The sequence below is a fragment of the Microcaecilia unicolor genome, chromosome 2 (assembly GCF_901765095.1).
Source record: "Microcaecilia unicolor chromosome 2, aMicUni1.1, whole genome shotgun sequence".
NCBI lineage: Eukaryota > Metazoa > Chordata > Amphibia > Gymnophiona > Siphonopidae > Microcaecilia > Microcaecilia unicolor.
The window spans coordinates 577,778,430-577,803,226 of NC_044032.1; the positions used below are offsets into that span (position 1 = coordinate 577,778,430).

At 42.0% G+C, this 24,797-nt stretch overlaps 1 protein-coding gene across 3 annotated transcripts in view; it reads right to left on the reverse strand.

Annotated features, from left to right (window-relative positions):
* TENM3 (teneurin transmembrane protein 3) overlaps nucleotides 1-24,797 on the reverse strand; it is a 582,976-nt gene that overhangs the window by 253,035 nt on the left and 305,144 nt on the right. For all 3 annotated transcript variants that reach the window (XM_030191520.1, XM_030191518.1, XM_030191519.1), the window contains exon 6: nucleotides 16,270-16,484. In XM_030191520.1, the coding sequence (XP_030047380.1) occupies nucleotides 16,270-16,484 (215 nt within the window). The remainder of the gene's footprint in view (nucleotides 1-16,269; nucleotides 16,485-24,797) is intronic.

Sequence of the window (24,797 nt, forward strand, 5' to 3'; positions counted from 1 at the left end):
GAAGTCCACTGCAGTGCCCCCTAGGGTGCCCGGTTGGTGTCCTGGCATGTAAGGGGGGCCACTGCATTACAAAAGGGCTTGGATTTGGACATTTTTGAGATAGACGTATTTGGTTTCCATTACCGCCGAAAACCGAGGACGACCATCTCTAAGGTCGACCTAAATTTCAAGATTTGGGTGTCCCCCACCATATTATCGAAACGAAAGATGGACGTCTATCTTGTTTCGATAATACGCGTTGCCCTGCCTCTTCGTGGCACCGTCCTTATAGTTGGACGCCCTTAGAGATGTTCATCCCGATTCGAAAATGCCCCTCCACGTATATCCAGTCAATAGGATCTGAATCACATACAGCAGGACCAAATCCAGTCCTCAAGAAAACCCAGAATCTTTAGTTTCAAAGACATACACAATACATATTTACTAGCTATATTTACTGTAGCAGCTGGGTTATCCTGAACATAAGAGATTAATGTGTACTTGATGTCATTTGGCTATTCTGTTCACCTGATCTTGCACCACTGAAATCCTAGCTGATGTAGAGTGGCAGAAATTCCAAGCCCAAAAGCAGGTCCAGCCTATGCTGTAACAATGCACCTTTTGAACTTGCAACCCTTCTATTTTTCAATCACAGATTTAGCAGTGTATATAAGCCCTCTCAGGTTAACATCTGTGATTCTCACAGCTATCTGATCAGTTTCTATTTACTAGTGTTTCTTTTTCATAATATAGCCTTGACAGTAATTTAAATAATTTAATATTCATCTTGACAACATTAAATACTGACATTCTCTTCCCTTTAGTCCATCATACAATGCTGTTGAAACACAATAATTTTGCCTTTCAACTACATTTCAACAGATATTGCAAGGCACATTGATGCTGGCTTCCTGTCCTCAAGGTAACCAAGCATAATGACTCATGTGATGCTCTAACACATACTGGCAACAATCTTTGTGATTCACCATAAGATCTTGATATCCTTAGGAAAATGGAATGTATGCTCTGTTCTTCATTGTCAGATAAAATCCCTATTTACCGTTCCTAACAATATATTGTCTATATAAAACTAGCTCCCCCAACCACAAGCTCCTTTAGAAAAGAAATTTGAAGACATGTCGGACTTTTTCCTTGTACTCGTTTAGTCTTCCCTCCCAAATCTATAGCAAGAGCTACTGAGTTTTCTCATAAAATAGCCCTTGTTCTGATTCCTAATCTTACACATGGTTTTCCTGAACTTATTTTTCATGTTTTCAAAAACAATTATGACTGCTTTAAACCAGATATTCCCCATGATTAACTTTTTTATTTACATTATAGAAAAGAACTTGAAAACAGAACACAACACGAAGAGGAAAATACTTGCAGTAGTTAAACTTAACCAACAAAAAAAGAAGAAAACTCTACACTGCAAACACATAGCTCACATCAATTCCTGTTTTTTCTTTATAGAAATAAAGTCCAACAACTAGCATATCACAGCTTTTTATTCAATAACTGAATACATTTGTTTTGATTACTTTTCCAAAGGTTATGGTCCTTTCAATTTGGGTCAATGCAAAATAAGCTAGGGATGCTGCTGCCTAAATATACAAAAGAGTTACAGGCATAGAGGAGTAGCTTAGCTGTGAGTGAGATATGAGTTGCAAAACCAGGGTTTAAATCCCACTCTCCCTCTAACACTCTATGGGCCAGATTCTATATAAGGCGCCTAAAAAATCCATGTGGTAAACATGGAGTGGAGGAGTGGCCTAGTGGTTAGAGCACCGGTCTTTCAATCCAGAGGTAGCCGGTTCAAATCCCACTGCTGCTCCTTATGATCTTGGGCAAGTCACTTAACCCTCCATTGCCTCAGGTACAAACTTAGATTGTGAGCCCTCCTGGGACAGAAAAATATCCAGAGTACCTGAATGTAACTCACCTTGAGCTACTACTAAAAAAGGTGTGAGTAAAATCTAAAAAAAAAATTCCGCCTAAGCGTATTCTATAAGCAGCACCTTAGGCATGTATATAGAATATGCTTAGTTGAAATCCCAGCAAATAAAACTATACCCCTCCATTTACACCAACGAAAACGTGGCTTAAATCCCCACATGTAGCTTTACGCACACTGGGCCATATTCTATAACTAGGTGTGTAAATTTGGGAACGCCCATTTCCCCACCCATAGCCATGACCTTTATGAACTGTGCGCATTAGAATTTAGGCGTTCATCACAGAGTACGTTTAGTGAGTTGTGCACATAAATTCTAATTATTGGCAATTAGTGCTCATTATTGCTTGTTAAGTGCTGTTATCAGTGCTGATTAGCTTGTTAAGCCAATTAAGTTACATGCGTTGTTATAGAATACATCTGGATTTTGGCACGAATCTTTAGGCGTGCTATAAAGAATCCGGCAGCATGCCCTTGAGCAAGTCATCTCATCCTCCACTCTCTCAGGTACCAGTAGACTAAGCCAATTTCTGCACAGAAATAAATCACGTACCTAAATAGAGGACATACTTCATTTGGTAAAGGCAAGTAAAATTCCTACAATAAATCTAAATTAATTATGATGATTGTGTGGTAGTGTTTGATTTCAAATCTTTAAAAGAGTTATAAACCTAAACATATCTGAGCAGAGGAGAAATTATGTTTGCAGAAATTACAATGAACTGCAGAATTGGAAGCTATAAGGAACTAGGAGGCCTATGTGCCAACAGATGTTAGCTTTAACATACCATAATAAAGCCAATTATGCAGGTAACTTACATGTAACCTTAGCATGGTTGCAGGGTTTTGGATAGCATTAAATGCAAATTAGGATAAGAAGAAAAGTAAATCCAGTATTAGTGCCTATGAAATCTATAACATCCCTCCAAATGGAGATAATTAATATTTTTTGTGGTAGAATTTTAATTTTCCTTTCATCAGGAAGGTCACAATACTGCATGGCACCACCTCCTACTCTCCAAATTAACTTTGGACCTCTAGCAGGCTTATTTTCGAAAGAGAAGGGCGCCCATCTTCCGACACAAATTGGGAGATGGGCGTCTTTGACTTAGGGTCGCCCAAATCGGCATAATCGAAAGCCGATTTTGGGCATCATCAACTGCTTCCCTTCGCGGGGACAACCAAAGTTCATGGGGGCGTGTCAGCATCATAGCGAAGGCGGGGCTGGGGCGTGATTAAGAAATGGGCATCCTCAGCTGATAATGGAAAAAAGAAGGGCGTCCCTGACGAGCACTTGGTCGACTTTACTTGGTCCATTTTTTCTTGCGACCAAGCCGTGAAAAGGTGCCCGAACTGACCAGATGACCAGCGGAGGGAATTTGGGATGACCTCCCCTTACTCCCCCAGTGGTCACCAACTCCCTCCCACCCTAAAAAAAACCCCCAAAAAACATTGTTTTTTGCCAGCTTCTATGCCAGCCTCAGATGTCATACCCAGCTCCATGACAGCAGTATGCAGGTCCCTGGAGCAGTTTTAGTGGGTGCAGTGCACTTCAGACAGGCGGACCCAGGCACATCCCCCCCCCCTACCTGTTACACTTGTGGTGGTAAATGTGAGCCCTCCAAAACCCACCACAAACCCACTGTACCCACATCTAGGTGCCCCCCTTCACCCCTTATGGCTATGGTAGTGCTGTACAGTTGTGGGGAGTGGCTTTTGGGGGGGGGGTTGGGGGTCTGAGCACCCAAGGTAAGGGAGCTATGCACCTGGGAGCAATTTGTGAATCCACTGCAGTGCCCCCTAGGGTGCCTGGTTGGTGTCTTGGCATGTGAGGGGGACCAGTGCATTACGAATGCTGGCTCCTCCCACGACCAAAGGGCTTGGATTTGGTGGTTTCTGAGATGGGCGTCCTCGGTTTCCATTATGGCCAAAAACTTGGGACGACCATCTCAACATTTAGGTCGAACATCTCTAAGGTCAACCTAAATGTTGAGATTTGGGCATCCCTGACCGTATTATCGAAACAAAAGATGGACGCCCATCTTGTTTCGATAATATGGGTTTCCTCGCCCCTTTGCGGGGCTGTCCTGCGAGGACGCCCTCAGGAAAACTTGGGCGCCCCGTTCGATTATGCCCCTCCATGTCTCCCAATCACTTCTGTGAAAAGTCAAACTGCGCAAGAATGTGTGGCTCAGAGCAGTATGGGCAAAAATGAATTTGCTACCTTGCCATAGAAAGTGTAGCAGCAGCTATTAAACCAGCAGTAGGGGGTTGTCTGCTTGGATTCATAGTGCCACTACTTTAAACCAACAGAACAACACTTCTTATCTGACCACAGTGGTAGGTTGACAGTCTTTCTTGTAAAGTGAACATTTTGACCTTTTGTAGAAGGGGACAGAAGTTGAGTGTCAGCTAAACGCGCTGTGAATGGCTGAGAGAGACCTGGAGGGGCATAATCAAAAGGGACGTCCAAATAGTTTTGATTTGGGCATCCTCGCACGTCCCGATCCAAGATTCTCTCTCCCGCTTTCTCCCTCTGCTGCACAAATTGCCCGGCAATTTACTGACGGCTATTATACACGCAGCTTGTCTGCGTGTACGAAGCTGTCTTTGGCATGCGCAGAGCAGCCAGCATAACGCTTGGCTGCTCTGCGCATGCTCAGCTGGCCGACTGGCTTCCCCTCCTTAGGAAGGAAATTGCGTGCAAATGAGCTAACAACGAGAAGCTCATTTGCATGCGATTTCCTTCATGCATTCCTGTTTTTTACCGATTTGCTAAGGGATCGGTAAGGGAAGGGCTCTTTCCGTGGAGTTAGTGCATCTGGCTCTGGGTTATCTTGTTTGCTCCTTGAAGCAGGATTAGAAAAAAGGAGAACTCTGTTAAATCCCTGTTCAACCTGTGGTGGGAATCAAGAGATAAAGAGATTGAAGAAACTTGTTGATAAAGGAAGCAAATATCTTAGAGATTTTGTAAATGCTTGCTGTTACTGTTGCTTTATTGCACACTGCCTCTGCCACATTGGACAAACTGATTGCATTTGAGTGATTAAGTAAACTGTTGGTTCAGAACACACTATTTGGAGTCTACTACTACTACTACTTATTTCAAAAGCGCTACTAGACGTACGCAGCGCTGTACACTTGAACATGAAGAGACAGACAAACAGGACAAACAAGAGATAACTTTCTTCCCTAAGTGCAAAGGCATAAAATACAAAGTACTGCATGCTTCAACCTTCTCTTATATGAGCACGCAATTCTGGAATACATTACCACGCAACCTGAGAACAATCTACGAACTAACCGACTTCCGCAAGCTATTGAAAACTCATCTCTTTGAGAAACTTTATTGCAAGGATTAAAACACATGAAGTCCATACACACTAACAGAAATGCATCAATACACTCTCTTCTGAATTCTCTCCCCCTGTATTTTCACCACACTTAAAACTCTACCCACAGGTAAAATTGTATACCCTAATGTTCTCTTGTTATTGTTTTTCGCCCTATTATTTCCCCATTGTTACATTCCATTGTTCTATTCCCAAATGATGTTTTGACTTTGACTTTGTCTTCCCATAACTCTTCACAATGTAACTCATAATCGTACTTTAACAAATTGTATTTCCATCATTCACAATGTATTGTAAGCCACACTGAGCCCGCAAATAGGTGGGAAAATGTGGGATACAAATGCAATAAATAAATAAATAAATAAAATAAGGGAATATTAAAGTGAGGATGATAAAATAAGGGTTCTGAACAAGTGAATAACAGTTAGGAGTTGAGTCAGCTAATTTACTGAGTAGATTATCTTAAAAGTCTGAGAACTGCTCATTCAGCCTCCTGGTGTAAAGCAGACTAGGCCCTGGTCCCAACAACAAAGAAATTCTGTTTACTGGGTTCCTACCACTCCAGCATGCACTAAGTGACCACCTAAGTAACGCTTATACCCGGGAGGGGCAGAATTCCCCAGGCCTGGGCCTCCAGGGGGGGGGGGGCAGTGCCGCAGTCCCCAATCTCCATCTGCCTACCCTCAGCTCCGTCGACAGCTCCCTTCTGTCTGCCACCGGGCCCCCTGCATTAAAAAAAAAAAATCTTGCGCTTGTGTGAAAGCGGGAGATCACCTCGGGCCTTCCCTCACTGTGTCCCACCCTCGTCTGATGTAACCTCCTATTTCCGCGAGGGCGGGCACAGTGAAGGAAGGAAGGCCCGAGGCGATCTGCTGCTTTCACAGATATGCAAGGCGCTGCGCTTTCAATTTAAAGCTTTTTTTTCTTTTTCTTTTAAATGCAGGTGGCCCATTGGCAGACAGAAGGGGGCTGTCACTGGAGCTGAGGGTAGGCAGGTGGATACAGGGGACTGCGGCACCGGTGGCCTGGGAGCAGGAGAGGGAGGCGACAGTGGTAGCGACTGGAGGGGGCGTGGTGAGGGGACTCGGGTCAGTCTCTCGGTGGCCGTGCTTATACCCGTTAAACAAAGATTTGGCATCCCTCCTGCCAGTGAAGGCATTGCTGAAGCCTAGGTTAGAGGAAGAGAATACAAGCATGAGGACTGAGTGGGTAGCCCAAAGACTCTATTACCATCATTGTAGAAGTTTTATTTGGTAATCAGGGAGACCCAATCTGATTCTAAGAGAGAGGGAGTGAGGTAAGAGTCAGAAAATTGGGGGGGGGGGGGGGGGAAGGGGTTTGAATATGTTACTTTATAATGGAACGACTGGGAGGGGGAAAGATTTCAATATTATTCAATATACAATATTTGTTTCCCTGCTTTAGGTCCTCTACAACCTGTGGTCACCCAAGCATACATATCATGGGTTTCAAAAAGCAAAACAAAATGTGGTGACATTACAATGACTATGATCAATTTAACACAACCAATGCTATAACGTTGCATTGTATGTAACGTTTTCTTGTATTATGCTTTGAAAACCACAGCAATGCCCATGTTGAAAGCATCACAAAGCATACATTAATCTGCTGATTATAATGCAAACTAGTACTTAGATCCCTTATGTTTGGAATTGGATAAGAAAACCAATATTTCTATTTAAAAAAATACCTCTCTGTTAATTTTAAGAAATCAATTTTAAAAGCTGAAAAGGTGTTATAAAGTAAAAGGACTGAATGAAGATTTTTAGAGCGATGTGAGGAAACAGTGGGATATCAACAGCATAATCTACTACTAAAGGAATCATATAAAAATGCAATCATTGCTATTGATGACCAATGTTGAGAGGATGGAACAATTAATCTCTTCAATGGCCTAATGCCTGAGCACCCCAAAATAAAATTTTCTGCAGTACCAGCTGACTGGCTCCAGTGAGAGCTTTAATTGCATCAGCACTTTATTCCTCCTCTTAAGTTAAGCAACAAGGTCCTGGGAAGCTCTGGGAGTGGTCTCAAGCCAGTAGTGGTAGAGCCAAAAACTATCAACACTTGAGAAGGCAGGGTTACTGATATCTTCAGAAGGGGCTATAGCTCTGGAAAAGTAGTCACAAATGCATTAATTTATGAAATAGAAAGGATAATGCTGAAGGGTTGATGCAAAGTGGACTTGCTCTTTTGAATTCCCTTTCTACTGACCTTGAAGTACATTATTTGACTTGAGTAATTAGGAATTGTTTTTTTTTTTTTTTTTGGGGGGGGGGGGGGTAGAGAAAGATTTCTTCTCTTTAATGATCATGCTTTGCTGTAGGGAGGATGTGGTTTGCAGACAAGTCATCATGGTATATTAAAGGCACTGCATGAATTAAAATAATCAAAATGTCAAGAGGACAAGAAATGGAAGACAGTATCCTCTCAGTACGTGCTTTCAGCAAACACTTTTAAGGAGGGAATAATAAAGGAGACATGATATTTTGGAGAGCAAAATGCAATGGTGGCTAGTAGATGAAAAGTGATATATCAGACAGTGAAGGACCTTTTAAATGTAAATATATCAGGTAATGTGGTGCCTGCGTGGATGAGAAAATCTGAGAAGTTTGCTGTTTATTTGAAAACTAAAACTGGCAAAGGTAATATTACAGAGACTATAGTAGAAATAGATGTATCAAAGTATGGAATGAGTTGAATGAGGGAAATGATTTTGATCACAGAGATCAAAATGTGAGGACAAAGATGGGCAGGGGGCAAAGACTGATATATTTTAAAGAAGTTAATGATAGGTCATGACTTGTGTCTGTGCTCTAATAGTTCAGTTGACCTGTGCTCAAATTGAATGATTAGGGGCCCATAAGATCAGGTTTCAGAGAAGAAATCAGACTCCTGGAGAAGCTGAAACTCACATCTATTTTCCCCTTGCTGAAAAATAGAGATTTATATCTAGAATTCTGTGAATTTTTTATTTTCTCACATATAAATAAATTGATCAAAAAAGTGGTGGCACTCTGATTATAGATATTTCAGCACAATATTTTTGACCTATTTTTAGTCTGATGCTACTCAAACTGTGTTGACAACTTTACTAGATGATATATTACTACTACTACTTAACATTTCTAGAGCGCTACTAGGGTTATGCAGCGCTGTACAATTTAACAAAGAGAGACAGTCCCTGCTCAAAGAGCTTACAATCTAATAGACAAGTGAATGGTCGGTCCGATAGGGGCAGTCAATGATAGGAGAATGTTTAATTTGATGAACTGTCTTTCTATCCTTAAGACAAAGTATTGTATAGACCATTACCAACAGGGAGAACAGAGAAATGACTACAGTATTAGAAATTCATCTGTACAGATCAAGACAAACAGGCAAAGTCAGACAAACAGGATCCCAGTAACAAAAATTCACCAATATGACAGTTTGTATTTTGGCACAACTTATTTTCAAACATGATTGGATCCTGATTAAAAGCCTGATTATTATTATTTATTACTTGCCTCAGACTTACATCTACAACTTCTTTGTTGACCTTTATTTCTTATGATACGCTGGTCACAATGGTTTGCTCAAAACATGAAAAATTTCAGCTATTTAAGGGCTTCTTTTACTAAACCGTGCTGCAAATGAGAGGAAGCCTGTTCAATTCCTATGGGCTTCCTCTCATTTGCCACACTAGCATAGTTTGGTCAAAGAGGCCCTAAGTGACTAAGAGGCATATTTTCAAAGCACTTTGGAAGGCTAAGTTCCATAGGTTTCTATGGAACTTTGAAAGGCTAAATGCTTTTAAAATATGCCTCTTTAAGGGGACCTTTTACTAAGTTGCTGTAAACAGGGGCCTTAGCGCTCCCTTACATGGGTTCTTCTCACACACTAAGGCCATTTTTACCACAGCCCATAAATGGCCTATTTTCTCTTTTCTTTTAATGGTCATGTGCTTATGTTTTTAAAAAAGATTAGAACGTGAACACTTATTGACATCTATTTTGTAGGTGGTAAGGATTCATGCACTAATCAGTTAGTGCAAGGTAATGTAGATGCACTAATGCACACTCTACACCCCCCCCCCCCCCCCCCAGATATGCCCTCTCTGTGATAAAAATAAAAATATTTTTTAGCATGAAATTTGCGTGGTCAGATTAGGAAATTACTGCAGGATGCCTATGTCCCACTGTAAGCCATTTCAATTTGTGGTACGTGCGAGTTAGCACTTACTGCAACTTAGTAAAAGTGCCCTATAGTAACATCTCTTCCATGTCAAAATCTTTTGTATATTTAATGGTTGTCAGTTTAATTTGAGAATGGAAGGTATCATTACAAAAGAAAACAGTTTATACTAGGGCTGCATTTTGATTAAAATGTTTAATCACAATTAAAGAATCAATCTCTCTCTCCCTTCTGCCCCCAGATCTAACACTTCTCCTACCCACCCTCCAGTTATTCAGCATTATTCACCATTACCTTCAAGCTAGTCTCTCCCTACCTCTGCTCTACTCCTGGGTCCATTATCTCTATCTTCCCCCTCCACTCCTTAGTTCAATTTCTCTCCCTCTCTCTTCCCTTTTTCCCTCCCATTGTCCATCATAGCTTCCTCCCCCCTCCACCGCATGTCCATTATCTCTCTTTCTTCCCTCCCTCCCCTTCATCCTCCATCCAACATCTGTCCATCCCTTCCCTCCCATTGTCCAGTATCTCTCTTTCCCCTCCTTCCCCTCTACCTCTGGGCCAACACTGGGCCTTTCTTCACCCCCTCCCTCCCTTCCATTATCCAGAAAATCTCTTTCTCCTTCCCCCTTCTTGGTGGGCAGTGCTTCCACTCCCTTCCCTCACCAAAGTTTTAACATCTCCCCTCTCTCAAAGCCCACCCCTTCTCCGGTGTACCTTAAAGCTAGTCTTTTATTGGTCCCTAGCAGCAATGCACACACACTGCCTGTGGCCTGCTCCAAAGTTTTCCTGCTCATCCCTCCCACCTCCCTCTGATCTCTGATGTCACCTCCTGTTTCCGAATGCATGGGATATGTCAGAGGGAATGCTTTGCAGCAGGCCAGGGGCCAATGGAAGACCAGCTTTAAGGTAGACCCAGCAGGGAGACAGGGTTTAAGAGAGGGGGAGTTGTCAAATCACAGGCGGGAGGGAGGAATGCTGGACTGAGCTGAGAATAGGGATTGAGCATGGAAGAGAGAGGGAGAGATGTTGGAAGGAGACACACAATTTTAATAGCAACAATTGTTTAAATCACAACTAATAAATAACACATTAATTGATGCATTAACAGTGATTTATGCACAACCCTAGTTTATACTCATTTTGACAACCAGAACCCTCATGCTGTTGTCTCAGACTCAGAAAACTTTCTTGCCATAACAATTTGTATAAGTGTTGCCAGGGTAGTCTAATGGTGAGTGCAATGGACTGAGAATGGACTGTAGCTCTTCGTGACCCTGAGCAAGTCACAGATTCTCCACTGCCCCAGGTATAAACCTTAGGAGGTATTTTACTATTTATTTCTTAGGATTTATTTACCACCTTTTTGAAGGAATTCACCCAAGGCGGTGTGTACAATAAGAATAAATCAAATATGAGCAATAGACAATTACGGCAGTAAATATATTCAAATAACAATACAAAGTATGGCATAGTATACTATTTACAATGTCAACACAATACGTAATAGAACATTCTAATTGACAGTGTAGGGCATAAGCAAAGATGGAACATATAAAATGTAAGGTGACTAATTTAAAGAAAGTTGTACATGAGGTCAAAGAGATGGTTAACATATAGATAGGTAAAATAGTTAAGAGGAGTTAGAAAATAAGGTACTAATTTAAAGAAAGGTGCACATAAGGTCAGAGAGATGGTTAATATTTTCTCAGCTAGGGTAGGAGTGGATAAACATGTCCTGCTGCAGTATGTGCAGCACGTGTCACTCCTTGAGAGTGTGAGTGAGACTAACAAGTTAGCTTTTTCTTCCATTAAAGGCCTGGTTGAAGAGTCATGCTTTCACCTGCTTCCTGAAGTAGAGATAGTCTTGTGTTAAGCCTTTCGGAGAGTGCATTCCAGAGTGTGGGGGCTACTCCGGAGAAGGCTCGCTTGTGGGTATCACATAATGTAATGTCTTTTGGAGAAGGTGTGGTTAGTGATAGTCCTTGGGAGGACTTTAGTGTCCTCGGAAGTGTATAGAGGATTATCCTATTCTTCAGGTACTCGGGGCCATTTCCTTTAAGGGCCTTGAAGATCAGACATAGAGTTTTAAATTTAGCTCTGTATTGCACTGGTAGCCAATGAAGCTTTTGTAAAAATGGTGTGATGTGGTCACATCGCTTGCAACCTTCTATTAGTCTTGCTGCAGCATTCTGAATGAATTTGAGCTGGCGCAGGCTCTTTGTAGTCACACTGTTGTAGAGTGCATTACAGTAATGCAGTCTTGATGTTATAAAGTAGTGGCATAGCCAAGGGTGGGCTGGGGTGGGCTGGGGTGGGCCCAGGCCCACCCACTTTAGGTTCAGGCCCACCAAGTAGCAGTACACCTATAATGTGGCTGGCAGGGACCCCAAGCCCCACCAGCCAAAAACTCCCAACAACTGTTTGCTGCCGGTGAAAATCTGCTATTTAAAAGGTAAATGGGGGAGAGGGGATGTTTGAAAGACCATATGGGGGGAGTTTAGGGGGGCTTTTTGTTTTTGTTTTTTTTCTTGATGGTACTGCAAAATGTATGGCATATATTGTCAATATGCGTTAATGTATGCTTTGAAAATCGTTAACTCTAATAAAAAGATAAATAAAAAAAAAAAAGAAAGACCATATGGCATGCAGGCAAGAGAGGGAGAAACCAAATCACTTGTAGGACAAGGCGGAGTTCTGCCCACCCACCTTGGGTCCAGGCCCACCCAAACTTGGGTGTCTGGCTATGCCCCTGTTATAAAGGCATGCACAACTGGGATAAGATTTACCTTCTCGGTGTTAGGAGAGAGGCAGCGTAGCTGTCGCAAATAGAAGCATCACTTGAAGGTTGTTTGGATTTGGGGAATCAGAGTAAGTGTTAAATCTAACTGTATTCCAAGGTTCCTGACTTGTGATTTGAAGGGGAGTTCGTTCTTCCCAAAAGAGATTTTGATGTCAGGTATGTATCCACTTGTGATAGGGACCCAGAGAAGCTCGGTTTTACTTGGGTTCAGGCAAAGTTTGTTGAATTTAGCCCATTCTTGAATTGATGTTAGACAAGTAATCAGTTTATTCAAGGCTATAGGTAAGTCAGGTTCAATGGGTATGAGCAGCTGCCCATCATCCCTTTAGATGCAGAAATAAGTGGCCATTGACCAAATCAGCTCAGCTAGTGGCTTGAGGTAGATATTGAACAGAATATGTGACAGTATCAATCCTTGTGGTACTCCACAGGTCAGTGCCCATGGTGGCGATGAGTTGCTGCCAAACATTATGGATTGTTGCCTGTCTGATAGATAGGATCTGAACCAATTGAGTACTGTTCCATTTGATACCTGTTTCTGTCAGTCGTGCTAGCATGATATCATGATCCACAGTGTCAAAAGCTGCTGAGAAATCCCCTGTCTCGATTTCCATGAAGATCATCTAGAAGGGACACGAGGACCGTTTCTGTTCCATAACCGGGTCTGAATCCAGATTGACACAGATCTAGCCAGTTTCTCTCTTCTAGCCAATCACTGAGTTGAACACTGACTGTTTGTTCTACAAGTTTCCCTAGAAATGGGATGTTGGAAACTGGCCGGTAACTTTCAAGTTTGTCCTGGTCAAGGTTGTTTTTCTTAACCAATGTTCTTTTTAATGCTGTTGGTAGTTGCCCATTAGAAAGACAGGAGTTCACAATTACTAAAGCTTAGCTTGATTTATCTGCAGCAGAGCCCATAGGAATAAAATGGGCCTTGTTGCAGATAACTCGAGCTCAGCTTTAGTAAAAGACCCCCTTAGGTTGCAAGACCACTAGGGATAGAGAAATTTCCTACATATAATAAACCTCTCTGGTTATACCACAGAAAGGCGGTATATCAAATCCATGACCCCTTTACCCCTTTATAAAACAAAATAAAAAGGAGACAAGTACTAGTTGTAGAATAAAATAAAATTATTGAATACAGACAGGACAACAAAAGGAACATTTCCAAATGCTGGTGCTTATGATGGTCATTGTTCTTTGCTCAGATTATGTTTCTTACCTGGCAATAATATATAATATATTTTGTTACTACAGCTGCTGTTTTGCCTGTTTCCCCAAATCAAATTCTGCATTTTTTACTGCTGATTCTTTAGTACAAAGTCTTTGATGTTCTGCATCTCTGATATCTTTGTACTTTTACATAAAGTGGCATTTCTCCATTAATACAAAGAATGCAAAGTCTAACTCCTTAGGGTTTCTAATTTAGATTTTGCCTGTATAATTCTCTTCCTTTCCTAAATTCTGACAAAGACAATTATAGTTGATAGGTATGTTTCACAAAGAAATCTACTCACTGGAAGTCAATCCACCAACTTGATGAACTGGTTTTCTCTGTTTCAGAGATATGGGTCAGTCAGAATCATTTGAATCAGGGCCTAAATTATGTAATTAACATTCAGAATTCTTTATTTAGTTCTAATTGTCAGTCTTTGATAAGAAAGATTTGTGTAACTCCAGCTCATCGGTGGAGAATCATGTCTAATAGATAAATCCAAATTAAACACATCTATAATTTAGGAAATAAGGGACTTCTATTTATTGAACATTTGGATAGACTATATATGGAGTGTTAACAATCCCATTATCATTAAGGATTCTACAACTCAAGCACGTAAAAATGTATTTTATTAAGTGGCTGGAACTCTTGATGCCTTTTTTCTTGGGAAATAAACAGCTTTTTCATGTCAATGGAACACTCATTTTTTTTCTAATGAAGATAAATTAATTACTTTGTTCCCCCTCATTTAATTTTGCTTTATGCCATCAAAGTCTTTTGTTATTTCTTAAAGTCTCTTTAAATAAACACATTGATTCTCCAGTAGCAATTAAACTGACATTTTTAGAAATTGTCACAAAAGACTATCAGCATAGCATTGATTGGTCTTGAATGGGCAGTCATTGTCAATTATTCCTGCCCTGTTTATTCAACACCCCTCTTTATTAAAGTCTAAACGTCTTCATGTAGGTCACAAACATCTGTTCTGTTCTTACAAACATGCCTCCCTCCTACACTTTTTAAACATTCTAAAAGAAATGGCATTCAGCACATTTAAATGGTATGATGAACTGCCTGTATATTTTATGAGAAGTGCACATATACATATCCACAAAGATAGATGCACATTTATATCAGGCAGGTAAGTCAAATTATATGCCAACAGTCACTTTTTGAAAAAAGGATGAAATAATAATAGGAAGAAGATGAACAAGAAGGAGAAGATAGCGAAAACTCTGCTAGCTAAGTTGGGGATGCTCATTTTTCTTAGCTCAGAGTACTAGGCTTGTAAAAGTCTCAGTCTCTAGGACTTTAGTTAAAGAAACTGAATATAGTAATATCCAGGTGAGAGGGGGGGGCATAAAGAATCACTCAGATCATCGTAAAAAAATGGTTTTAATAGAGTAATGAGTAGAACTGACATGACGATTTCTACATCATTCTATCAGCTATATGTGTATTGTGCATTTTATTACACTAATTAATACAATTTTCAGCAAATTTTCATAAAGGGGGCAGCCCAGTGACTCAGTGGCACCATTATGTGCTGCTATACATAAGACCTGGATCTGATTCTGCTCTTCAGACTCCCAGTGATCACACAATAGAAACATTTAGAGTGGAAGTTATCAACGTGGGCTACTTTATTCCACCACAAATTGTGCTATTTTAGCACAGGGTCTCATTGCATAAAATGGGACCCTGTGATACAATAGCACGGCTTGTAGTATAACAATCCATTTTAACAGTAAGCCCATGTTGATAACTTCCCCGTTTAGTAGCACACTCAAGGTACACATACGGTTTTTGTTCTAAAGGTAAATAAGCCATCATGACTCCTGGCCAAAGACTGCCATGGTGATGGTTAAGCTGTGGTAGGAAGGGCGTTACACATATGTGGCCAGATTCTATAAATGGCATCTAAAATCTAGATGCGTCCAATTACAGCACCTAGTGCTATTCTATATAAGACACCTAAAGTTAGGCGCGGTGTATAGAATAATGCATAGGACCAGGAAACCTGCCTATATTTAGGTGCGGCCATTTATACCACTGAAAACCTGGTGTAAATACCCATGCCTAAATGTAGGCACATTCCCTTGAATTCTATAACAATGTATGTAAATTCGAGTAATGCCCCTGACATGCCCCCACACTCCTCCCATGGCTGTATCCCCTTTTCAAATATGCACGTTAGAATTTACATGTGCCTATTTTTAGAATACACCTTAAAAGAAGCATGCGGAAATTCCAATTATTGCCAGATAGTGATGATATTTCGTTGTTCTAAGCCAATTATTACTAATTGGCTTGTTACTCAATTAGACTGTAAGAGCAGGGACTGTCTCTTCATGTTCAAGTGTACAGCGCTGCGTACGTCTAGTAGCACTGTAGAAATGATAAGTAGTAGTAGTACTCAATTAAGTGGCATGCATAAATTGGTTATGCGCAAAATTTAACGCACGCTACTCGCTACACCTTATATAGAATCCAGGGGATGGTGAAAAAACCCTTCAGGTATTTGCCAGTGAAAATGCACAGAACACAGACACCATCATAACTGATCATAATGCAAAACCAGTTTACTGATTTTACAGACTTGAAATCTCTCAAGGATACCAGTTAATTTCACTCTTTATTTATGACGACTGCGCTTATTGTTTGTGTGTTAGATCAATAGCAAAATGGTCTGTTTAAAGTAAAACAAATGCAAACTGGCACATCTCAAATATGAAATCTTGTTTAGAATGAAAGGAACTTCTACCTGGGTATGTGAAGGTGGTAAGCCTTTCCGGCCATATACTCCAATCAATGCATCTTTCTGAAGGGAGATATTGAATTTTAGAAACTGTGGCTGATCAATGAATAGTTGTGATCTCCAGAAGACTCCAGGGGGAACTTCTTGTATTGCTCTTCGGCCTATATCAAACTCCCCAGAATCTATAGTGTTGTTTTCTTGTAAAAAACCACCTGATTTTCCTGGAAAGAATAATAATTTAAAAAAAGAATCAAAATCTAATACCATCGTTTCATTACAAAGCCTCCTTTGAACATGACAAATATTTAAACAGTCATATTTTAAACACAACACAGAACAGATATTTTTCTTTATGTGTTAAAGATCTCACAGAATGCATTGATAAGGGAGCTCACAGATTAAGTCTGCCAGCTGATAACAGCAGCCCAGCAGAGCAGTGCTATTTAGTGGTTAAGGGGAGGGGAGGGGAGGGGAAGCAAAGGGAGAGTACAGTACAAGGACTGAGGGTTGGCAGGGAGGTGATGTGTCAGATATGGTCTGGAGATGTATGGTTGCTGGGCAGTTGTGGGAGAGAGTTAAAGGAACTTTTAGTGGACAGTATATTTATTTTGGGAGGGTGGCGAGGAGTAGGAGTGAGTTGGGAGGTGAGGTGGCTATCCTCCTTATCTGGGAGCTCTGGTGGTTAGATGGCGTTTGTGGTTTTTTTTGGTGGTAAGTTTCTGTCCAGTGGGGTCCTTTTGCATGGTGGGGTGCTTACGGAGCTTTTGGCTCTCTCTGCCGTTGGTATGGGAGCTTGGCACTGCATTTCACTATGGGTCTTTTTTTCTGCCTGGGGGCTTCATAGTCCGGTGTTGGTTTGGGTTTTTTTCTTTAGGGCAGGAGTCTCCGTCAGCAGGTGGCCCCTTTGCTGCGTCGCAGGAAAGTCATCTTTGTGGGTCCGCGAGCTGCGCCTGTGCACTATATTGGGCTGGTTGTGGAGTATCGCAGCTTCCCGCTGGGTCCTAGTGTCTGCTGCGATTTACTGCTAGGTCCTAATGCTGAACAGTTCTTTGTGGTGCAGCTTATTTAGGAGTGCTGGGGGGGGAGGGGTTCAGGTTGTTTGCTGTTGGGGTGGTGTGTATGGGTAACTGGGTATGTGAAGGGGGGGTTTTCTTGGCGTTTCCATGGCTCCTCAGTGAGGGGGTCGGAGTGGGGGGGGCAGGGCAGTGGGGGGGGGGGGGTATGCTAAAGCACAAAAAACTAGGGGTTGCCAAGGCTGCTGGCAGGTGTATGAGTGGCTCCGTTAAGGCAGCAGGTGCGCGAGTGGCCCCTGCCAGCATTTTGGGTAAATGGGTGTCTGTTTCAAAGAAGTGGACTGATTCTATGGGTTTGGCTGGAAGGCACATGCAGAGCAGGGGCCTTTCATCCTTCTGCGGCTGTTCCAGAGGTTCCTGTGATGGCTGCTCCTAGCACTTCTGGTCTTGCTATACCCATGGAGGTGTCTTGTAAGTTGTCTGAGGTATTGTCTGTTGTTAGGGTAGCTGAGGTTGGTGGGGAGGGTGTATGCTGTGCATGTGTGATACTCAGGGGAGGGTATGCTCATGGCGTTTGTTGGGCAAGCGCTTGTGGGATAGGAATTTATGCATCATTTGCGACATGTATGGCATTTGGATTTGGAGAAGCGTCAGTGGAGGGGGTTAGGGGAGGATCCGTTGTCAGTTTGGGAGTCGGACTCCTGGGATTCCTCTGCATCTTCCTTGTTGACCTCCTTTTCCAAGGATGATTGCCTGGCTCATCTCAGAGAATGGGTGTCTTGCCTGGTAGGTCCCGCAAGGCCACAGCTGGTGTGGATCAGCTTGCTGGGCCAGGTGCGGCTCCTGTTTTGCACCAGGGTCATACCTTGTGTGTGATTGCACCCTTGAAATTGTGTCACAAGATATTGCATGGGAAATATGTGGATCTTTTCTCTTTGTTGATGAAGGAACAGGATGGGGGTTGATAAGAAACGGAAGTCGTCTAAGATAGAGAATAAATTTAAAGGGGGCAGATTCCTCAGACTTAATTTGGCTGCTGGCTTTCAATGTTTATGCTAGTGAGTTGGATGAAGCTCAGCCTGCCCTTTATCCTCACCTGAGTTACACGGATTTGATATTGCGTGCTTATTGGATGTATGGTGGGTGGTCTTGGCTTAATTATGATGGGCAGTTTCGCCATGGGCTGGCCAAAGACCACTCTGATCACTGGGGTTCTCGCAATGTGGATCTTTGGGTTGTTGAAATGACCTATGCCAGGGTAGGCTCTGTGTTGGGGTTGGAGGCATCCTTTCCTTCGGTTCCCAGTGGGAGTGCAGTCGGAGTTCATTCTTACTTCCAGTTCAACGCTGGGCGGTGTGAATGTCCCAATGTCACTACCAATATTGTTAAAGACACAATGGGGGCTCACACACAACATTTTAGTGCTTCATCTCGAGGGTGGGAGGCCATAAATAGCTTGGACGGGGAGGTTCTCTGGCCAGAGGTCGAGAATTTGGTCAAGGTGCCTTCATCCATTGAGTTGCCTGTATTACACTCTTGGTTGGGGGTTTATCCTGATGCTCGGGCTGCTCAATTGCTGTGGGAGGGTTTTTCTTCAGGTTTTGTTATTCTTTTTGTGGGCCCTTTATTGTCTCATGCTTGCCGGAATGCGCCTTCAGTGCATCAGCTTCACACAGTGGTGTCTGAGAAGCTGGCAAAAGGGCGGGCTTTAGGTTGAATTGATGGGCTGATTTCCACCCCTCCTTTTGAGAACTTAGTGCTCTCCCCACTAGGTATTGTGCTGAAGAAAGAGCATGGAAAGTTGTGCTTGATTCATAACTTGTCTTATCCTCCCAGTAGAAGTGTGAATTCTTTCATAAATCCTGAGCTTTGTTCGGTGCAATACTCCACTCTTTTGACCTGGTGGTGGATGTAGTGTGTCGGCTGGGCCCTCAGGATTGATGGAAAAAGTTGACATTGAGTCTGCATTGACTTTTGCTGGTCCATCTGGATTCTTTTCATTTGTTGGGTTTTCAATTTGAGGGCTCCTTTTATTTTGATAAATGTATGCTGATAGGCTGTTCCATTTCTTGTGCTTATTTTTACACTTTTTCTATGTTTGTGCACTGGGTAGTTCAGCAGGTGTTGGGGTATGATGCCATTGTTCATTATCTTAATTCTTTTTCTTTGGCAGTCTAGCTGGGAGTCCCCAGTGTCTGGGTTTGATGAGTGCTTTTCAGGTGGTAGCTAAGGAATTGGATGTTCCTCTTGAGGCGGAAAAAATGGAGGGCTGTTGGGGTCTAGATACTTACGCCTGTCGATTCACCAGTCCAAAACGGACCAGCTGGGGCAGGGTATTTGGGTATCTTTACAGGCTTCGGCTAGTTTGTTGGCCTGTTCTGTGCTTTGTGTGCAGGTTTATGCTCAGTTGTGGCCTATAGTCGGTTTATTTAGGCTAGTCCATGAGGATATATGCCACTGACCTGTTTTCAGTTTGCTGCTGTGTTCCAGTTGGGGCTTGCCCATTTGTGGTATGACCCATCCCATTATGGAACTCATTCTTTTTGTATTGGGGTGGCTTCCTCAATGGCACAGGAAGGGGGTTCGTCTGCTCTTCTGACTCATATAGGGTGCTAGCGTTCCCATTATTCGGGCTATGTGCGTGGTTCTGGGGATCCTTTACCTAATTAATTTTCTTTGCTAGCTTCCTTTTCAGGGCATCTTCCTCCTGATTTCTGTGCTTGGCTGTGTGGACATTCCTACATATTCTGGGCCCAGAAGGCAGTTGAGTCCCAATGGGAAGCGAACCTTGGGCTGGTGTAGCAAGGAATACAAATCCGCTGGCTGGGGATTCATGGTGGCTGGGGATTCATGGCATGTAGTGGGATCAATTGCTGCCTACTCTTTCTCATGCACACTTTTTTCTTCTCCTGAATTGACTGATTCATTTGGGTGGCAATGATTTATGTCAAGTGAAGGGTGCTGATTTAATTTGACAGATGAAGAGGGATCTATCTTTGGTGAGGACTTATTTACCTGCTGCCCATTTAGTATGGTCTTTTATTATTCCTCATTTAGTTTGGCAGGAGGTAAGGAATGTGGCGCCATTGAGCGCGTATGTTGGCATGTGAATTCTGAAGTGGCTTGGTTTGTGGTTGGGTTGGGTGGATTGGTTCTGACCCATGAGTTGCTTACGACAGATTGCCTGAGTCTCTTTCATAAGAGTCCATTTGTCAGAGATTGGGCAGGACATTTTCTTGAGTACTGTTCAAGATATTTTGGAAGCTACTTTAGGTGGCAGGTGGGGGAGTGGTAACAAGCTAGGCTGTCACCGCTAGTGGCAGAATTAGGGGGGATTGCAATACTGTTGAGGAGGCATTTCAAAAATGGGAATTGATTTAAGAACGAATATGTTTCATCGTGTGTGGTACTGCCATGAGTATTTGCAGGTCCTGTGTCACCGTGGACTTGTGGGAGGTGGGGATATGTACTGTAAACTGTTTGATTAAGCTAGTTCGGTACAGTCTGGCTTCAGGTGTGGGGGAAAAAGGCCTATTGCAGCTGGATATTGCAGTTATGTGCTATTACATGAACAATTGTGACTGTTATTGTTAATCAGTATTTTGTTAACAAAGCTGCAGCCCCTTGCTATGCCAGATATTTAGTGTTGTTTCTTGTGTATGTGTGTTGGGAACACAGTGTAGTGTGAATGCTGATGTTAAAGAAAGGAAAAGACAAATGTCTATGGTAGCTTAGTTTTTAGAAAACAAATCTCATGACCACCCTGAGGCAGGAAGCTATATTAGAAACTGTCTTCACACACATACTTCATCTTGATCATTAACAATTAATTTGCAAAGTTCATGTTCTATTGTTCTTTAAGAAGGATTATCTTCACCTTGTTTATTAATACTTAACCTATACCACTGGAGTAAAAATGTTTAATTTAATAACATAAGAACTTTCTTCAAGCAAATTTTGGTTTACAGTTATTTAAGCAGCACAGATTAAACAGTTTTATCATTGTACACAGAATGTAGAGACCGAAATTGAGATGTACAGGTTAGGACGTTCTCAGTTCCCGTAGTACTTTACAAAAAGCCCTACAGCTTAATTACCTGGATATAATTATTTGAAATTTGTCATCCCTGCATTAATTTGCATGTCATGCATACTAGAATGCATGATGTCTATTTATCATCTGTGTGCTGGAGCATTAGTTGGTGCCTTAGTGCACACATTTAGGAGCACAGTTATCAATGTGGGTTATCATTAAGATTTATTTATTGGAATTTATTAACCACCTCACCCAAGGAGGTGTACAGCAGGTACAGTTTAACATAAAACTTACAATTTCATTAACAGCATAACAATGGTAAAATGATCAAATATAAATAAATACAATAATTGAGGTAAAGTTAGAAATGGCTAATTGAAACCTAACAGGACCAACATGAAACAGTATTTAAAAATAAATATACAAATTTACAGCACTGCAGATCAGTGGCGTTCCTAGGGCCGCTGATACCCGGGGCGGAACGCGGATGCGCCCTGCCCCCCGGGTGCAGCGCCCCCCCCCCCCCCCCGGAACAGCGTGACCCCCCCCCGGCGAAAGAACCCCCGGGTGCACGCCGCTGGGGGGGGGGGCTCTTCGTTTCCATGCTCCCATGCTTCCATGAGATGAGGGAAAGGGAGAAAACCTGCACATTGATGGAGAAAATAGGCAGAAGCTGGATCCACTGGACAGTCAAGTCTGCAGAGGACCCAGCTTTTACTTACGGATGTAAGGCAAGAAATGAAGAAGAAAGGCGGAAAGTAAAGAAATAAATGGAAAGGAAGCCCTGGAAATGGAGTTAATCGGATACTGGGCCAGCATGATCAGAAAAACAAAGTCACCAGACAACAAAGGTAGAAAAGATCATTTTATTTTCTTTATTTCTTTACTACATTTATACCCCACGTTTTCCCACACAATGCAGGCTCAATGCGGCTTACATAGTAATTTGCAATACAAAGTTATAGAATAGAAATTTCAAAAACAGTAGTGAAATTATAGTGTTTGGAATATGTCCACTTTGAGAATCAGGTGCTCAACATTAAAAGTTTATATTTATTTACGGCATTTTATCCCACATTAAACATGAATTAGGGTGTTTTGTGGCTCTACATGAGAATTGTGATATTATGATCCCTTGTTTCATATTGTTGATGGTCTGCATTTTCCGTATGGGTGGTATATTGGTGTATTAGATTCTGCCCAGTGTAATATTTATGGTACAGTAAGGTTCTGAGTGTGTTTTTGCACAAAGTTGTGCATAGTGTTTTGCAGTTCAGCGATTGTGGTTAGTATATGCTTTGAGCAACCACTTTATTCTTTGACATATGATACATATCTAATATCTAAATTTAATAAAAGGTATTAATTGTGACTTTTACTTTTTTTTTCTGTGTGTTATCAGACAATTATGGATTTAAGCTCCACCCCTGGCCCCACCCCTAACCCCGCCCCCTTTAGCCTCCCCAAACAGTTGGGCCACCAACCGCCTTGGTAATAGGGTAGATACCCCTGATGGTGTGGATAACATGAGGAAGGATCTAGCAAAGTTTGAAGAATGATCCAGAATTGGCAGCTAAGATTTAATGCTAAAAATATAGGGTCATGCATTTGGGCTGCAAAATCCCGAGGAAACGGTACAGTTGGAGCTAAAGAACTTTTGTGACTTGGTGTGGTCATATGGGATGATCTTAAGGTGGCCAAACAGGAGGAAAAGATGACAACAAAAGCTAGATAGATGTTTGGGTGCATAGGGAGAGGAATGGCCAGTAGGAAAAAGGTGACCATGCCCCTGTATAAGACTCTGGAGAGACCTCATTTAGAATGTTGTATACGATTCTGAAGACCGCACCTTAAAAAATATATAAACAGGATGGAGTCGATGCAGAAGGCAGCTACTAAAATGGTCAATGGTTTTCGTCATAAAACGTACGGAGACGTGGAGGGGCATTTTCGATATGATGACTAAATCTGAATAGGAAAGAAGGCCATTAAAAAATGTATATCTTTCTTTTCTTTTTTGAAAACAGTGTTTTGAACAAGGTTTTGTGATTTGGACATTTTGTTTTTTTGTCCATTAAAAAAAAACAACTCTGAATAGGTGCAAAATGTAGAGATTCATGCCATTTGGATGTAGGAGGAGCCAGCATTTTTAGTAGATTGGTACCCCAGACATCCCAGGAGAACAATGGGGCGCCCTAGAGAGCACTTCTGTGCCTTCATAAAAATGCTCCCAGGTACACATTTCACTTTTGATCCCTTATCTTGTCCCCTGAGTAGAGAATGACACTGAGATAAAATTTGTCTCCATTCATCTGCAGAAGCCTCAAACATTTATGATTTTATATTTAAATCTTTTTATTAATGTATAAGAAGGAACACTATGCTGTGCAACTGTTGTGTATAAATTACAAATAGAAAACAATAACAATGAGCAACTATAATAAATCCTTCTACCACCACCAATTTCTAGCCTTCCAAGCCCAACAACAGCTGACTTCTTCTACTACCCCAAGGATCCTAATCCACCCTGTTAAAATGTCCAGGGGTACAAAATACAATCAGTTCTATATGCCCTAGAGGAGAGAAATATGCCCTATGAAGCACAGTTATGATTTTTTAATCTGTGAATAAAAGTCATCAACAATCTCAGGATTCAGTCTAGCTTTCCTGTCTTCCATAGACCCTCCTGCAATAGAAAATGCCTTCTTAGAAGATGTGCTGGTAGCAGGATGTACAGGATCCCCCATGCAAATTTTGCTAGCTGTGGCCAGCATGTTTGCTTGTTTTTCCAAAAGATAAAAATATTGTCTGCATCAAACAAACATAAATAACAGTCCAGTTTATTAACAGACTTCAGAGTAGAAAGTGACACGGGGACAAAGTTTATCCCCGTCTTCACGGGCTTTGTCCCCATCCCCGTGGTATCTGTACCTGTTCTTTCAGGATCTATCCCACCCTATCCCCGCAGGCTCTGTCCCCATTACCATCCCTGCGGTTACTGCGGATCCCCGTCCCCATGTCATTCTCTACCCCTGAGCCCTCCCAAAATCCACTGTCCCCCACTACAATAGCCCTTATGGGTGAAGAGGACACCTAAATGTGGGTACAGTAGGGTTTTGGTGACCTTGGGAGGGGGTCATAGTTTCTACCATAAGTGTGACAGGTAGAGGGAGATAGAGACCTGGGTCCCCCACTGGGTTGTACACTGACCACTACACAACTCGAGGGACTTGCATGCTGCTCTAATAGACCTGACTAACATCTGCAGCTGTCATAGAGGCTGGTAAGTGATATTTTTATTAATATTTTTTGGGGGGTGGGAGGGGGTCAGTATCTACTGGAGGTGTATTAGGTGGTAAGTTATGGCACCTTTTTGTGCCTTATTCGTTCTAAAAACAGGTCTAGACCAAAACATCTTGGTTTTAGTCCTGGACATTTTATTTTGTACCATTATGGGTGTAAAGTGACCAAGTAACGCCCTAACC